The 18,764-nt window shown below is 40.5% G+C and overlaps 1 protein-coding gene across 1 annotated transcript in view; it reads left to right on the plus strand.

Moving 5' to 3' along the window:
* Positions 1 to 1,413: 1,413 nt before the first annotated feature.
* LOC309550386 (olfactory receptor 2A14-like) overlaps positions 1,414 to 18,764 on the plus strand; it is a gene marked incomplete at both ends in the record, with an annotated part of 60,840 nt that continues 43,489 nt past the window's right edge. Inside the window, one exon of the mRNA XM_082250779.1 lies at positions 1,414 to 1,487. Coding sequence (XP_082106905.1) covers positions 1,414 to 1,487 — 74 coding nt within the window. The remainder of the gene's footprint in view (positions 1,488 to 18,764) is intronic.

Consider the following 18,764-nt stretch of genomic DNA (forward strand, 5'->3'; position numbering starts at 1 on the left):
CAGATGTGTGAATGGACCCTATATGTATTTGACATGTATTTTCCGGCTGCTGTCAGTTCTGGCTGATTTTTGAAAAAATATATATATTTTTTGCTGTAAAAAAAATAAAAAAATTTTAGGGCAACTTTTCCAATTGCACTACTTCTGTTATGACATTGTCCATGGGGTGGGACTATTTGTGCACAGCTAGTAAGTCTTTTGTGGCTGCATATATGACCTAAAGGTTTTTAAAGTTCGCCTCCCATTAAAGTCAATGGGGCCCGCCGCGAACTTGCGGTTCGCGGACTTTTGAGAAAATTTGCAGCTGACGTTCGCGAACCGCCCCGGCCGATGTTCGTCCATCACTATTCCTCAGCACTTTGGTGATTGTTGCCAGGTAGCGGTGGCACTGGAATGTATGTTTGGATAGGTCAGGGAGCAGGTGCAAGTTGTTGCACTTCTCCGGCAGGCGTTCTGCCTTCCTAAAGGAGGACAAAAGTAATTATTTTGCATGGTAAAAGTGTACTTTTAGGAGGACATCCCTGGCAACCTCTGCTGCTAGGACAGCAGGCTTAAGGATTTTGTGGATTCTGTCAATTGTGAGATCCTGGGCGGACAAAGTGGGAGCTAGTAAAGCAAACAGGTTGTGGGCAAATTGCTGTAATTCCTGAGGAGGTACAGATTCTGGTATGCCTCTGATCTTTACGTTGTTTCTTCTGGACCTGTCCTCGAGGTCAGCCACCTTATCTTTGAGCCAGCTGATCTCCTCTGACTGTACATTGTGGGAATCTACTAACGTGTTAAAGGAAGCAGAATAGTCACCTATGGTGTGTTCCACATGGTCAATTCTGTCGCCTAAGGCCTGTACTTCTTTTTGGCACTGTTTTACGTTAGACACTAGGTTTGAGTGTATTGATGCTCTCAGGGATAATAGCATTTCTTTCAACACTGTTTCTGAGAAAGGCTGGCCAGTAGTTGGGAAGGCTTCTACGGGGTCATCCATTGCTATTCCTGTGTCTTCCCTGGAGGTCTGCGACCTGCTCAGTTTCATGTGCCAGTGTCATGGTTTGGAGAGTCCCTGTGGGGTTCTGATTTGACTGGGCTCTGTGTGGATGGGCTAGATGTGCCTGATGATTATCCAATAATGGGTAGGGAAGCAGCAGGATCTTTGTTTGGTGAGCCGTGGCCAGCGGCTTGCGATGAGGCCTGGTGAGCTGGCTGTATGTCACGGGCTCCGCCGCCATTTTTTCGTGGTCCTTTCTGGATCGAGGGGAAGAATCCTGGCATTTTTCCTCAGTTGTTGTTGCTCTCTGCGGTGCCTGGTCATGGCAGGAGTATCCCCAGTGCGGGATGTGCTGCTTGGGGCTGGTGTCTCTGCTCGGCATCTCCGATGCAGGCTGATTCCCCCGGCGGTCTAAGAGGACCTCCTGGACTATGCGGCCATGCTTGAGCTCGGTCACCACACCCCCTGAAAAGAGATCATTCAAGGACCCAGAACTGAATGTAAGGTAAAGTTGACTCAAGTAACTGCCAGTCCACCCAGTCAAAGGTCTTTCCTGCATCAATAGACAGGAGCATTAAGAGTAAGGACCTTGAGTATATAAGGTCAATGACCCTGGTGGTGTTCTCCCAAGCCTCTTTTTGAAGGTTGAAGCTGATCTGATCCATGTGAATAATTTGAGGGATGGGGTGTGGGAGTTTGTTGGCAAAGAATTAGGGCTACAGGAAGGGTTAGTGTTAGGGCTTCAGAGACATTTATTATTAGTATCACAGAGAGAGTTAAGGCAGCCATACATGGAACAAATTTCTGCAGGTTCAGCAGGGACTGGCCAAATTTGATCCATGTATGGGCAGGCTGGTTGTACAGAAGTTGATCTACTTATTGACTTTTTTACAACCAGCCTTTTTTTCCAGAACAATTAGTGCTGCCGGCTATAGTCGGCAACACTGATCAATGTGTTCAGAACATAATAGCACAGCAAGGAGGATACCCCCATCCACCTCTAATGTATATACAGGTGCATCTTATAAAATTAGAATATCATCAAAAAGTAAATTTATTTTAGTAATTCAATTCAAAAAGTAAATCGTATATATTTTATATAGATGTGTTACACACAGAGAGATATATTTCAAGCATTTATTTATTTTAATTTTGATGATTATGGCATACAGCTAGTGAAAACACAAAATTCAATATCTCCGAACATTAGAATATTACATAAGACCAATAAAAGAAAGATTCTTAATACAGAAATGTTGGCTTGCTAAAATGTATGTCCATGTACAGTATAGTATGCATTCAATACTTGGTCAGGGCTTTTTTTGCATGAATTACTACATCAATGCGGCGTGGCATGGAAGCGATCAGCCTGTGGCACTGCTGAGATGTTATGGAAGGCCAGGTTGCCTTGATAGCAGCCTTCAGCTAATCTGCATTGTTGGGTCTGTTGTCTCTCATCTTCCTCTTGACAATACCCACAGATTCTCTATGAGGTTTAGGTCAGGTGAGTTTGCTGGCCAATCAAAAACACAGTGATACTATGATCATTAAACCAGGTACTGGTGCTTTTGACAGTGTGGGTACGTGCCAAGTCCTGCTGGAAAATTAAATCAGCATCTCCATGAAGCTGGTCAGCAGAGGGAAGCATGAAGTGCTCTGAATTTTTCTGGTAGAGGGCTGCGCTGACTTTGGACTTGATAAAACACAATGGACTAAAACCAGTAGATGACATGGCTCCCCAAATCATCACTGTCTGAGAAACTTCACACTGGAACTCATGCAACTTGGATTTTGTGCCTCTCCACCTTTCTTCCAGACTCCGGGACCTTGATTTCCAAATGAAATGCAAAATTTTCCACAGTCCATGATGATTTGGGGAGCCATGTCATCTGGTGTTGGTTCACTGTGTTTTATTAAGTCCAAATTCAGCGCAGCCCTCTACCAGGAAATTCTAGAGTTTCACTTTTTGATTGGAATTAGAGAATTACTGAAATAAATTAACTTTTTGATGATATTCTAGTTTTATGAGATGCACCTGTGTGTATATAGTAGAAGATCCAACCCTTGTATCCAATTTGAATTCAGTGTGGACAGAGATCAACCAGTTACTTGATAATCTTTTGGGTTGAGCATGGGGTCTGTGTTGAGCACAGATTCACAGCAAAGCTGACCAATTAGCAGTTCATGGAGACAGCAAACTAAAGTGGCCTTTCACCACCACAGCAACCAACTACCAATAATGCACTTAGGGGCCTCTGCAGTTAGATAGGTTAGGTGGCTTAGAATGGCCACGAATAGAGAGTTTTTATGGGCCATGTGACTTCAGTGCTATCTCTGCCCCTTTGTTTATATGGCTGGTAAATTAATGGGACTGAGTGACATCACTGGTAGGGATGATCGAACGGTTCGGGTCCACCATCGGTTCGGCCCGAACATTGGGTGTTCGAGGTTCGGCCGAATTTAGAACTTTTTGCCCAAAAAGTTTGGAATTCGGCAACCAGAACCGCCCAAAATGCAATGCTTCAGGAAATGGGCTTTAAAAGCCCGTGATTGGACCAGAACCATTAGCAAAAGCCAATTGAGGGGGCAGGAGAATGCTAGGAATGTGATTGGAGTGACTAGGGGGTCCCTAGACCAATCATTAGTGAATACGCCCCCCAGTATATAAGATCGCCCCCCACCATATTCCCAGCATTGTTATACTGGACATGGAAGAGAGTGGAAGCAGTTCTGTTAATTTTACTTTAAAAGTGTCATTTAGCTATTTTTAGTGTGAGGAAAGGGATATCTAATGTAGTTAGAGTGCTCCTTTACACTTAAGTTAGCTTCAAAAATTTAGTTTCTGTAGGGAAAGTGTTAAGTGTCAGGGGACCGTAGTGTAGTGTAGGGTTAACTGGCAGTGACTGCTATGGCAGGGTGACAAAACCCCTCCATAGCAGGGTGACCGCTATAGAAAAATGATCATTTCTCTGAATAGCTTCGGAACTGGAATATGGCTTCTCACCAGCCTAGCATTTTTTATGCTGCAGGGGCTGCCACTGCCAGTGCTTTTTTGAGGACATGTTTGATGTCAGACATGACATCTGAACATGTGTATAGGGGGTATATATAGACATATATGTCTGAATATATACCCCTAGACATATATAGGTGTGATAGTAGCAGAAATAAATGCTTGCGCTAATGAAATCATTTACAGTAATATATTTCTGCTACTATCACACCTATATATGTCTAGGGGTATATATTCAGACATATATGTCTATATATACCCCCTATACACATGTTCAGATGTTTTGCCTGCCTCAAAAGAACCCCAAAAAATGCCAAAAAAAACACTAGCGTCAAAAAAAAAATCTCTTTTTTTTTTTTTTTTTTTTTAATTTTTCAATAATTGTTTTTTTTTATCAAAAATGACAATTTTTAAGAACTTTTTTTGTGTGATTTTGTGTCTGGGGGGTCTAAAAGGTGTACCTGTGAAGTTTCAGCTCTGTAGCATGTCCAGAACCCCAAAAAAAAGATCATATAAGTGTAAAAGAGGGGTCCCACCATCCCTGCTCTACTGAAAAATGATCTTTTTTCTGGTTCTGGACATGCTACAGAGCTGAAACTTCACAGGTACACTTTTTAGACCCCCCAGACACTAAATCCAAAAAAAGTCATGCCTGCCTCCAAAAATGCCCGATAAATGCAAGAAAAAACGCCTTAGAGAACCCGTATTCCTGTTCTAATAAAAATTATAAGAAAATGCTAATTTTTGGGGGGTTCTGGACATGCTACAGAGCTGAAACTTCACATGTACAATTTTTAGACCCCCCAGATACTAAATCCAAAAAAATCTAAAAATCAAAAAATCTCTTTTTTTTTTTTTTTAAATTTTTCAATAATTGGCTTTTTTATAAAAAATGACAATTTTTAAGAACTTTTTTTGTGTGATTTTGTGTCAGGGGGGTCTAAAAGGTGTACCTGTGAAGTTTCAGCTCTGTAGCATGTCCAGAACCATAAAAAAAGATCATATAGGTGTTAAAGTTAAAGGAGGCTCCCAAACCACATCACTGTTCTACTGAAAATTTATCTTTTTTTTTTCATGGTTCTGGACATTCTATAGAGCTGAAACTTCACATGCACACCTTTTAGACCCCCCAGATACGAAATCCAAAGTAAAAATCAAAAAATCTCTTTTTTTTTTTTTTAATTTTTCAATAATTGGCTTTTTTATCAAAAATGAAAATTTTTAAGAACTTTTTTTTGTGTGATTAATAGTTAATGGGGCATGACCCAGAACCCTAGGCACTTTTTAGGGGCATTTATTGGGTTTTGGGGCTTCAAAATGGTGTTTTTTGATTACCGAAGTTCGGGTCCCATTGATTTCAATGGGGTTCTGAAATCCGGGCCGAACTTTCGGGAAGTTCGGATGTTCTGGCCGAACCGAACTTTTCAAAAGTTCGATCATCCTTAATCACTGGTAGCTAAGGATGTGGAGGGTGCTGACACCTGCAGTTTCCTTAACAATCACCAACAGGAATGAAGCTGTCATATATAGTAGGGATAGAATTACCACTTCTACTGTATATATGATGATCATCTCCCGCTGAATAAGTAAAAGGTTGGGCAATCATATAAGCCCCTGAACCGCCAAATTTTGGCCTGAACTTTTGTTTGAACCAAATCTTGAGATCATCCCTAATAGCAAATGATCCTCAACTGTCAGCACTCAAGCTACTTTTTTTCTATTAAATTAGGTATTTTCCCTTAATTCTTTTTAGATAATAACTTTATCTTGGAGTGATTAGTGCATACTGTTGCTGAAAGTCCATCCAGGAACTTTTTATTTCTAAGGCCTCATGCACACAGGGCATCTGAAAAAACGAGCTGCAAAGCCAGTTCTGACGTCAGGAAAAAGCAGCTGTAAAAATGTGCTTTGAGAAGCGTTTTGTATTAGCATTAATGCACGTTTTAGCCACGTTTAACAGCGTTAGTTTTTATCAGCCTTTTTCTGCCCTCTTCTATTTTCCAACCTCAAATCCAACTACTACAGCTTAAAAATGTCTGACGTAGCCTAACGCTGTATGAAGCCTTTAGCAGCCTTTAGTAGAGTCAGGTGTTTTTACAGCCTAACGCTGCTGCTCCAGAACGCACTGGCCCTGGGTTTTTTTTTTTTGTACAGCTTGAAAACGCCTATGCCACTTACAGCTCCTAAAAGCCTATGTGTGCATGAGGCCAGAGAATAACATGGAGGAGCGTTTTTAAGGTGCAAAAAAAACGCGTGACGCTCCTAAAAGCAGCTGTAAAAACGCCCTGTGTGCATGGGGCCTAAAAGGAAAAAAATTAAGTGCAAAGGAAAATGTGCACCTAAACATGATGCCACTCACAATCACTGCACCCTACTATTCTGACAGATAAAAAAACATTTTGGCATGCAACAGTTAAATATATTATCCCTAAGTAAATATATCCTGCTGCTAAACAATTTTTCACTTCTATATCTTCTGTGGTATGTTCATTGTTGTTTTTTTTTTTTTAGAAAATGTTTCCGTTCAGTGATTTTTATTATTTTCATAATGCAGCTCACAAGAATGCAGACCAGGAATAGCAAGGCATGCAGGCAGTGACATATTACAGGCAAAAAAGTAACAGGTGTATGTAAGATAACACTGACAGATTGACCAACATTTGGCTTCACGTTCCAAGCCAACAATTACTGGTGTGCAGTTAACGAGTGAATAAGAAATGAGAAAAAAAGGGGGCTGGGTGCAAGAAGGAAGGGAAGAAAGGAGGAGAGAGGAGAAGAGGGTAGGAGGGGGTCAGAGGGTAGGAGAGAAGCATCGTGGGACAGTAAATTATGGCCCATCAGCTTCAGAGAGATTTGGTGACCACTCACAGATCTAGAAGGCAGCAATCGAAATGTGAGGGCATACATTTTTAGATCCATGGATCCCAATGGCGGCTGGTGCTCAAAGTTTTTTTTTGGGGGGGGGGGCTTAAACAGAAAAATCTAATAGGCATCAAACGCAGCAAAAAATTGCATGACTTTGAGGTCACAAAAGTGTGAAAGGGGCCTTATGTAATCAAAGTATAGTTTGCCCCCATTCAATGCAGAGTTACCACAGCATGCCCCCATCAATGCAGAGTGACCACAGCATGCCCCCTTTCAAAGCAGAGTGACTACAGCATGCCCCCATTCGATGCAGAGTGACCACAGCGTGCCCCCATTCAATGCAGAGTTACCACAGCGTGCCCCCATTCAATGCAGAGTAAGCACAGCGTGCCCCCATTCAATGCAGAGTTAGCACAGCGTGCCCCCATTCAATGCAGAGTTAGCACAGCATGCCCCCTTCAATGCAGAGTTACCACAGCATTCCCCTATTCAATGCAGAGTTACCACAGCGTGCCCCTATTCAATGCAGAGTGACCACAGCGTGCCCCATTAAATGCAGAGTTACCACAGCGTGCCCCCATTCAATGTAGAGTTACCACAGCGTGCCCCCATTCAATGCAGAGTTAGCACAGCGTGCCCCCTTCAATGCAGAGTTAGCACAGCGTGCCCCCTTCAATGCAGAGTTACCACAGCGTGCCCCTATTCAATGCAGAGTTACCACAGCGTGCCCCCATTCACTGCAGAGTTAGCACAGCGTGCCCCCTTCAATGCAGAGAGACCACAGCGTGCCCCTATTCAATGCAGAGTTAGCACAGTGTGCAGAGAGACCAGCGTGCACTTACCTGATGCAGCGGCAGCTTCTCCTCAGTCCCCCGTATCTCCCTCCTCCTCCTCCTTGGCCAATCGCAAAAGTTTGCCTTTCGGACAATCAGGAAACGGGTCTCGGACCCTTTTCCTGATTGGCCAGGAGGAGGATCCATGTGACAATAGCGAATATTCATTCGCTATTGTCACACAATGGGTGGGCCCCGGGCGTACTGCTCTGCACAACGGGTCCACCCTTTTATGAAGCCTATTAGAGCCTTTGGCTCTAATCACGTGCTTCAGAAGAAAAAAAAAACCCATTGAACTCCATGCGTCTGGTGCCCCGCATGCAGATCAGAGGGCCGGATGCATGGATGGGGGGGGCGCCCCTGCGTCCCCAACACACCGGCCGCAACTGATGGATCCCATGTTTTGCATTAGTGAGTTTTGACAGTCAAATTATCGTTTATAAGCATCCAGTGTGTCTTGAATTTCACAGCTTCCAGGAATAAGGCATTTGGTAGCCATGCTCTGGCTAAAATCTGTTTGAAGGCCATGAGTATATGGGTCATGATTCTAAATGAATCCTATGTGTATATGTGGTACACTGTTTCTTTACGATGTGAATAAAGCCATAATGTGTGTACTAAATACACAAAAAAATTGTTAACCCTTTTAAATTAACTTATAGAAAAAAATAGAAAAAAAATTAGAAATTACCATCGAGTGCATTAAATACCAAAAATGTAGAGAACACACATACGTAGCACTGCACCCTAGGGGACTGCTGAGAATTACACTTTTTGGATTCCCCTGGGTTACCCTTAGCAACTGACAGCAGATAAACGGCAATGACAGTTCTTGGCTCAGTCAATAATAAGTCCAGGGGATGTTGTTTTTGTGGTTTTATTTAGAACTTGGATAGGAGAAGGGATGAGTGGGATACTCCAACTAGTAACTTTGCACAATCTTGAGGACAATTGACTGTAGAATGTGGCAAGGCCGCTGCTTCACCCTGCCACTGAAGTGAAGATATAGTAAATGTTCTTGTTTGAAGATTCTCTTCAGGGTTATAAACTCAGCACCCCCTTTACTCTCACTGTCTGCGTGCTGACACCCATTCGCTGATTCTAGCCACTGGAGTAGTCCCCTTCCTGGCGGACCCCTGGGCAAGTTGTTTTGTACTCACGGACACTGTTTTTCCAGAACCCCCGTTGCCTCCAACTCCACTAGTCAGCTTCCACTGGACCTTTGGTTTCAGCTACACTTTCTGGTTCACTAGGCCAACTGCCCGTGACCACCTTCCACAGCTTCAGAAGAGGAGACAGCTGTCACCCTCCTTCTGGGACTTGGCTTACCGCCCAAAGACCCCCTGCCACATGTGTCCTTGGCTTTTATAACGTATCCCAGCATGCACCACTTTCCTGTGCCAGCCCACTGAGATAGCCATGAAAGCCTGTGTGTCACTGGCTGGGTTTCCTCCACTGTCCAACATGCCTCCCCATTGGATACAGTGGGAACACTCCCTCAGCCCAGATAAATCACACCCTGGACACATGCAACAGATCTAACTACAAATCCTGCTCCCTGATAAGCAGAAAGCACATAACTTTAACCTACCATTCTGCTGATAAGCAGCCAGAACCAAAGCTATGCTACCTATCTAGCATCTGACTAGGAGGGTGCTACACATATAATCATGCTATATGCTTCCATCAAGACAAATATATCAGATTAATAAAACAAAAAAAATGTCCATAAACAAAATCTGTGTCCACTTAGTGCCATGCAGTGCTTTCATCTTCAATAGTGATCACATAAACCATAAGTGTTCTTCAGTTCCAAACAGTCCAAGGTACACTGCCATGTCACCTTTTGGTGAGGTACCAGTTCACCTCAAATTATGACATAATATAGGCCCAATTCGCTTTAAGGGATCAACCTTGCCTCGCATATTTTGACTCACAGTGATGCTCAGATGTAAAATAAGAATAACAATCTCAAAGCGTAACACAGTGTCATAGATCCAAGCATTTATTATATTTAAAATCCGCTCACTTAAAAATAACATCCTCAAAGGAATTTTTAAGGAATCGCGTTAGGAGTATCATGAGTGCCTATTTTTACTGAATGCTTCTTACCATCTGACATATTGTAAGTGCAATTCTTTTACTTTTCAATAAATTTTCCATACGGTATTATGCTATGGTGTCTTTTTGGTTTATCCCATTATACACTTCCTGGAGTGGGGGTTCCTAGACATTTCTGTGTTGATTAGTCTGAAGACAGTCATCAACATCTGCCATCCAGAGACGCTGTGGAGGTTCCTACCATTCGGTACCGAGGACAACTATACATTCAGCCCGTATGACCCATTTGCTGTACAGTACTTTGGGTCCATGCCATCTGGTGAGCGCATTTACATCTTTGTGGTGTGGGATGTATCACCTTTTCAAGTCAGCACTTTCCTGTGTGGGACTTTTTCTATCCAGTTATTATTTTTACATATATGAACTTATTGGACTTTCCTTTCTTGAATGAATAACCTATTTTTTAAATAATTTTATGTGTATATTTATTTGTGCACTACTGTTTTTAGCGCTGCACTATATATATTTAACATTTTGATACCATCACTGTCGGTTGGAGTGTCAGCAGCTTTTTCACTTTGTGTCACATTGTGATATGTTTTTTTGGTTAGAGCAGTTTTGATTCACTTTCTTCATATATATATATATATATATATATATATATATAGGTGTGTGTATACATATATATTACTGTATATAGACTCTCTCTAGTGGTGAGAAGCGCTAATTGCATATGTGTGCAAACTAATAGTGATGAAACGATTTTTTATTGAATTCTATGTTGTGCCCCCTTGGGTGTAATCCATTTGGGTTCACGTTGGCTGAGATTATATGTTGATGTTTAGGTATGCTATGTTTTTTGTATCCTTTACAGATATTTTGCATATGCTTCCTTAAACCTCTCTTTAGTGGTCTTTTCATTCTAACTATATTTTGTAACTTGCGCAGACATTGGAGAACTCCTTCTTTGCAACACAATATGAAACCTGAGATTTTATATTCTTTACCAGTGGAGGTGGATGTAAACTTTTCACACTTCTTTTCATTTACTTTTGTATTAGCATAGCATTGTTTTGCATAGGTAAAACCGCTTCCCTCAAAGAAGGGACATTTTTTCTTTTATCCGGAGGGTCGATCACATTCTTGACTATTATATCACATAATGTGGGTGCTCTCCTATATACATCCTGTGAATCTTGAGCGTTCTAGAAGTATCTGTTGGAGTTGTGTCTATTTGTCTTAACAATTGGACATGTTGTGGGCAAAAGAATGTGGGCAAAAGTGGCTGGTTCACAGCAACCCCAGAAGCAGTTCCCGGCATGACCTGGTATGTAACGGGCAATTATACTGTAATTTATAATTTGTTTAGAGTGTGAGTGCATTCTGAAAGCAAGAGTTAGTAGTGTCCCATATTTGTTGCCATTGATGTGAATCAAGGGAGATGCCAAGGTCTGATTCCCATTTCCACATCTAAGTGTGGTGGGGATGTGTGTAACCGTAAGGAGTTGGGAGTATAGCAAGGAGATTAAGCCTTAGGAGTGTGGGTCATTTCGAAAATATCTCTCAAAAGGTGTCATGGATGTGGCTGTGATTTGAAAAGAGATTAAAGATTGTATAAAATTATTGACTTACAGATAGTGAAATACCTCACAGTAATTTAACTGGGTAATTTATAATCTGGTTGCAAAGTGGGAAATGAGTTAGAACCACGTGAAGTCAGGAGGGAACTCAAGTTAGTACATTTTAGATCTGTCCACAACTGAAACATGTCTGGGTTCTCCCATCCTGGCAGGAAATCAGGGTTACCATGAAAGGACAGATGAGGTGACTGGAGTTTGCCTGAATATTTGTGGTCATTCCATATCTTTAACCTCTTCCCATCCAGCCTATTGTAAAATGACAGCCAGGCAGGAGCACTGTTGTTCTGGGAGGACGTCATATGTTCCAATAGATATTGTACAAGAGAGTAACACATTCTCCCACAAAGGCCCAAGCAAAACAGCACAGAGTATACTTGCAGTATTACAAAATATGTTAGACGGCAACAACAGCGTGCCTTCACGACACCCACATGTAGCTGCCACAATTTGATTTTGCCACAATCAAATTCACCAAAAGGTGAATGGTCACAATCGTTGGATTGTTTAACCAAATTTGACTGGTGCATTCTCATAAGACTCTTCATCCTTGTCAGGCAAGTAGTAGTGTCTGTTTTGGCTATTCGAAAATATTCATAAGCTTTGATCGGCTTGGCCTCCTTGCCATCAACACAACAAAGTAAGCTGGAAAGAGAACCTTTTGCTTTGACATCCAAATCATCCTCTTTCCATCTGGAGTTCCATTTGATTCAAGTGGGATATCTGTGTTACCGATGCAGAGCCATAGCTTTAACCACTTAAGCCCCGGAAGATTTTACCCCCATTCCGACCAGGGGGTATTTTGCGATTCGGCACTGCGTGAATTTAACGCACAATTGCGCGGTCGTGCGACGCTGTACCTAAACGAATTTGACGTCCTTTTTTTCCCACAAACAGAGCTTTCTTTTGGTGGTATTTGATCACCTGTGCGATTTTTTGATCACGCGCTATAAACAAAAAAAGAGCGTCAATTTTGCAAAAATAGCAATATTTTTCACATTTTTTAATATGAAATTCCCCCAAAAAAAAATGTAAAAATCAAAATTTTTAAAAATTTTCGGCCAATTTATTTTATGCTACCTATGTTTGGTAAAAAAAATCGCAAAAAGCGTATTTTGATTGGTTTGCGCAAAAGTTATCGCGTTTACTAACAAAGGGAAAGATTTTTGTCATTTTTGTTGTTTTTTTTTTAACGCGTAATGGCGGCGATCTGCGATTTTTTTTGCGGTACTGCGACATTGCGGTGGACAGATCGGACCCTTGACTGACATTTTTGACACTTTTGGGGTTACCAGTGACATTTCTACAGTAATCAGTGCTATACATATGCACTGTTACTGTAAAAATACACTGGTAGTGAAGGGGTTAACTTTATTTGGAAGGGAGGGGCTGTGTGTGTCCCTAGGGGCGTGGTTTCTACTGTGATTGGCTGTGGCTCTAGCTGTAAGGACACTGATCAACGGATCTACATACCAGATCCGTTTTATCAGTGTCTTTGCAGCGAGGAGAATGACAGGCAGTTTGTTTACACAAGCTGCCTGACATTCTCCCTCTCCCCCGCCGATCGCCGAGTGACCGGCGGACATCGGGTCCGCTGGTCACACGCGCGGGGGGGTCCGTGACCACGCGGGAGCGGGAGCGCGCCCCGGGGGGCGCGCGCTCGCTCCCTAGACCCTCACAAGCAAGCAACGTAGCCCTACGTTAGTTTGCCTGTGAGGGGCTGACCGCCGACGTAGATAGTCGTGCGGCGGTCGGCAAGTGGTTAAATAGTGTAAAAAAACACATAAAAAAACATTGTATTGGAGGATGGCAAAGTGCCTGGATCTTGACCAGCATGTGGCTTTCATCACTATCAAAGTTTAGGTTCCTGCTCTTCTATCTTGGTTCAAAGACTTTTGGCCTTTCATTCCTTTTAATAAGACCTAATCTGTATCACAGGTCAGCAGTAAAGCAGATCTGCTACTTATGGTTCAATTAGCATGTGGACTCTCCTTCCTTTCTAAAGTATGCTTTTTCCAGCACTGGGCAGTATAGGCATCACCAGAACTCACCTGTTGGATTATATAGCACCTACAAGATAAGTTCCCAGCCAGCCTGTCAGTCAAACTCAGTCAAGTAAATAATGGATTCCAAACAGAAACAACATACCATCATCAAGTTCTTGATGAAGGAGGAATGCAAGCTATCTGACATTCACAGAAGGATACGGAATGTTTAGGGAGATGGCACGATTGGCAAGAGTCACCAATGACAAGACGTTGCTCTTTTCAATGGTTTTATCTCCATAAACATTCTGTAGCTTTCTGTGGATGTTGGACAGCCTGTACCCCTCCTTTATCAAGAACTCAATGATGGCACGTTATTTCTGCTTGAAATCCATTATTTACCTTCAATAAAAAAGTTACTATAAGGGAAGAGTTACTTTACCAACATGTGAAATTGAAATTTGAACGATATGTATATATATATATATATATATATATATATATATATATATATGTGTGTGTGTGTATATATATATTTATATATTTAATTTTTATTAAAATCAATGTTGGTATTAAATTATGTTATGTATGTGCAATCATAATTAGTCAAGTGAGCTTTCGGTGTTTGATTTTTTATTTATTTTTATTTTTTATGTTTTATGCTTACACAACTATGATTTGCCACAAGGGCTTCCTTTGCAATCTTGGGAATTTTTCTATTTCACATAAATAGTCACTAAAATCAGAGGCAGAAGAACAGTAGCAAATGTCTCATAAATCAATTCTATGTTAATATGTATGGTGTGAATGTATTTCCTGAATTAACATTTTTTTTCTATATACCGTATTTTCCGGCGTATAAGACGACCCCCCATTACATGATCTACCGGTAATACTTATACTTAGGTTACCTTGGAGATATTATACTCTGCGTATAAGACGACCTCCCAGTTTTGGGGGATTTTTTTGAGGTTCAAAAGTAGTCTTATACGCCAGAAAATACAGTATTTATCACAACACACTATTGTTTCATTTGCAGGTTTTATTGTAGTACTTTTGGCATAAGCTACTTTTCCTGTGTTATAATGCCTTCCAAAAGTATTCACTCCACTTGATTTATGAAACCAAAACTGGGAAATTAATTTAAAACCACATCAAGAATGACAACATGTTTTGTATACGACTTGTATATTGAAATAATATTTGTTTCACAAAATTGGCTTTAGTGAAAGTAACGTACTTGCACTCACTCCATGAAGAGGAACTTTAGTTTCTCTCTTACTTTAAAAATCTAAGCCTTTTAACTAACAAAATTGTAATTTAGTAATTATGTTGTATTCATCCAATATATAGCCTTCACTGCCTTGTAACTTGTTGCTGCTGATCTGTTACGGAGAATGCACCCGATGAGTGTAGAGCACCTCTAATTTCTTGACTTTCCTCTTGTTTCAGTTGTTAAAGAAGATGGGTCTTCTGTAACTGTTCTTGTTGGTGTAGATGAACCTGGTCAGGATCATTATCTTACTAGTGATTACATTGTAAAAGTTACATTCTACTGTCATCAAACAACTGACAGTCTAAATAGCATAAATATGGCCGATAAAAATTAAGCAAACATTATTAATGCAAAATTATAACAAAATAATTTCAGATCCACTTGGACCACTCTCCATTGACTGATCACAGACTGAATGAGATTCAAATGTTTTTTTGACTCCATCTGAACATTTTTCAACTAGATTTTCATATCTGCAAAAACTGAACCATACATAGTGTAATTTGCAAAATACATATTTTATTTTTATTTTTTTTCTACGTTACTAAGAGAAGGACAGATACCTAGGCCAACAATCACCATTTATTTTGGCTTATCAGCCAGGTAAAGAATTCAGTATACAGATGAAACAAATATATATCTGCCAAATAATTTGCATTTCTGCTCAACCATTCCTGAGACACAACTTTGCCACAAAGCACAGTCCTGTCTGGCAGGGGAGGATAGCTGGTTTGTTTTCTGCAGTATGTAGGTGACACTTAAAGGTCTTGTCCCTCCCCCAGCCTGTGACTGGACAGTGGCATAAACGTATCTGTCTATCACTCTTCCCTCTACTTCTATCAACATGTTCCTTGTTAGCACGTAAGCACTGCTGCACAACTGAGTGACTTCTTATACTGTTTTTCCCTCTCCCAGGCTAAGCTCCACTGTACAGACACTGTAAGAGCTAATTCCAAGTCAAATGCATGTTCTTACACTGCTTATATATATATATATATATATATATAAAAAAAATGCATTTAATAATGAATTCATTTACACAGAGCTGAATAATTTTTTTAGGAGCTAAGCTTTAAATTTAAACTATATATAGGTTACACTTTTTATACGTTTTTAGAAAATTTTCAAAGTGAACTATGTGCACTTTTTGAACTACCTATTTTGTTTAATCACATTTTGAAAAAGAAAACGCTTATTAGATATCTAATTACCTAAAGTTGTATGTATGCTATGACTAAATGTAAAAATCATCAAAGAGTACTAGACACTAGACCAACAGGTCTAAACTTCAATATCTAAAAAAATAGATGAGATGCAGAATGCAATTTACTATTTAAATGCCATTGTTTATATAGTTAATATTGTTACTTGAGTTATAAGTTTTCTGTTTATTTAAAATGTGTTACTAGCCATGTCGATGCATACCAATCGTACCCTTATAACAGAGTTTGTTTTGCTGGGATTTTCTAAAGATCTAAGAACTAACATTGGCCTGTTTGTGATGTTTTTGGTTTTCTATCTTGTTGCTATTTTTGGAAATGTCCTTATACTCTGCATAATCCTTATTAATCCTCAGTTACATATCCCTATGTACTTTTTCCTTTGCATTTTGTCTATTGTGGACTTGTGTATATCAGCATCTGCTGTACCCAGACTGCTCTACGACCTTCTTACTGCCCATAAGGTCATTTCAATTGGTGCTTGTACAATACAGTTCTTTAGCATACTATTTTTAGGTGGTACTGAGTCTCTACTCCTTGCCCTCATGGCTTATGACCGATTTTTGGCCATCTGTCATCCTCTCCACTATCCCATTCAGATGAGATGGAGTGTTTGTTATCGACTCACTGCCTTTTTATGTGTGATGAGCTTCATTATATTTATTATTCCACCACTTGCAATGCCCATGGCTTTGTGTAATCCCAACCGCATTAACCATTTCATGTGTGAAGTTCTGGCCGTCATTCAGTTGGCTTGTGATAGTATCTATTTAAGTGAACTTGTTATGTTAGTTACTTGTTTCATTGCTCTTTTCCTTCCTTTTATGTTCGTGATAGTTACATATATATGTATTATATCATCAGTATTGAAGCTTAAGTCTACAAGGAGGTCCAAAGCTTTTTCTACTTGCACTTCACACATCACAGTGGTGGCTTTATCCTATGGGATCTCAATGCTCATGTACTTTGGGCCTTCAACTCAGTACTCTACAAACCAAGGAAAATATTTATCCTTGTTTTCTTATACTGTATGCCCAGCACTGAACCCCATAATTTACAGTCTAAATAACAAAGAGGTAAAAGACACCATAAAACATGTATTTCATGTTTCATATCAAAGATATTAAAAGCCTATAAACTACTGCAGGGAATAACTAAGGACCAAACACAACCATCCCGACTTGAATAAGTCATGTAGGAGTCACAGCTCCAAGCCTCCACTGCTGCAATTCCGAGGTGCCTGTCTAAGGAGTCCATTCTTGCTCCATGAAGATACAGAAAATAAGCGACACACCAAAGACAATCAATGAAGATACAGAACAGGAGAAGCCCCACACCAAAGACATTACTCTGCTCAGTCAATTCCAATTCAGCCATGAAGGCAACACAGTTAATTCATAGAAGTCTTCATGGCTAAGTCCATAAGGGTAAAACATGTCAGATAGGATAGTCTCTCCTGACAGGGATGAACTGTGTTGCTCATATGACTGAATAAAAATTGACTGTGCTGAGTGATGCCATCAATGTTCTGCATCAAGACTTTAAAGTACTGATTAATTGTTAGTGTATTATTGCTTTTCTGTAATGTAACGAGCGGTAAATATAAAATTATTTTCCTGCATTTTGGTTTTAATTTTGCTGTTTTGAAGTTCTCCCTACTATTTTTCTCCCTGTCATCCTTTCCAGAACTTCTAGCCAGTGAGTAAGCATCATGTACATTAGTGGTTAGTCATGTGGCCAGATATGTTAGGGCTACATGTCCCATGATCCCTTGCATGTTGTCCATAAAGTGCATGTGTTTTATTGAACTGAGGTCTTCTACACAAGGAGCCTCCAGGAGCAAGGAGTCTCAAGAAAGATCATGCAAGGCACAGTAACCCCTAAAAGATGAAAATTCAATACATTGAAGTTCGGATGGCTCATTTTCCTGAACCGACAGGCTGGGCAAAATAGGGGAGAGAGAACAAATAACTTTGTGAGGTATGCTGCAACATTTATTGTTTCTCTTTAAGAGTTAAACAACACTTTAATGGTAGTGTCGCACTATCTCCTACAGGGGCTGCTGGTAACTGGCTCCCCTATCCCTGCACAGTGGGGCAACACACATTTTCTACTTGTCATGTGGGAAAGAGGGGTTATGAGATGCCCAACTTGAATGAAAATAATGAATGTGGACAATTTCCTTCCTCTGTACAAAGTAGGGATTCAAGACTGTTCTCCTTCCTGGACACCCTCAGTCATTAGGGTCATAGGCAAAGTCCCCTCAGCCACCTTTGAAAATTGCACAATATGTTGTAAACTGCATGCAGGAGTATCTCCTCTCCTTTATGAACTGCTCCCAGCTCCACTGTCTGCAGAAACTACCAGCCCACCTGGCTGCACCTTCTGAAAGCTTGAACGAAATGGTCGTTTTACAGGTAGCTGATACCAGGTCAAATTTTGGTACTTACATTGCTGGCATTAAGTGATGTATTTAGGCTGACCTAATATTTTAAAACTCACCAGACATGAGCTATTTGATCGAACGTTTGACTCCATTTATTTTTTTTTAAAACTGCAAAGCAAACTAGTAACATTAGAGCTAATGTCCAGCTTGACTGTTACTTTACATAGTTTAGGCAAAGACGTGGGCTGATGACATCAGAAGAGTGAAATTATCCCAGAATTCTAGACAAGTGGCTACTGCCACTAGACAAAAAAGTCTCTAGAAAAAAAAGAGGTTCATGCTGGTATGTTGAAAAACCTTGTCTAGTACATCACTGTATTCTTCAAACAGCACATATAATATTATAATATTAAAGGCTAGTACATCATATTACTAGAGTAAAAATAATTAAATTCCTTGTGTTGAAGATCATGTCAATGCCTACCAACCATACTCTTGCAACTGAG

Source organism: Pelophylax lessonae, assembly GCF_965119305.1.
Source record: "Pelophylax lessonae genome assembly, chromosome: 3".
Classification (NCBI taxonomy): domain Eukaryota; kingdom Metazoa; phylum Chordata; class Amphibia; order Anura; family Ranidae; genus Pelophylax; species Pelophylax lessonae.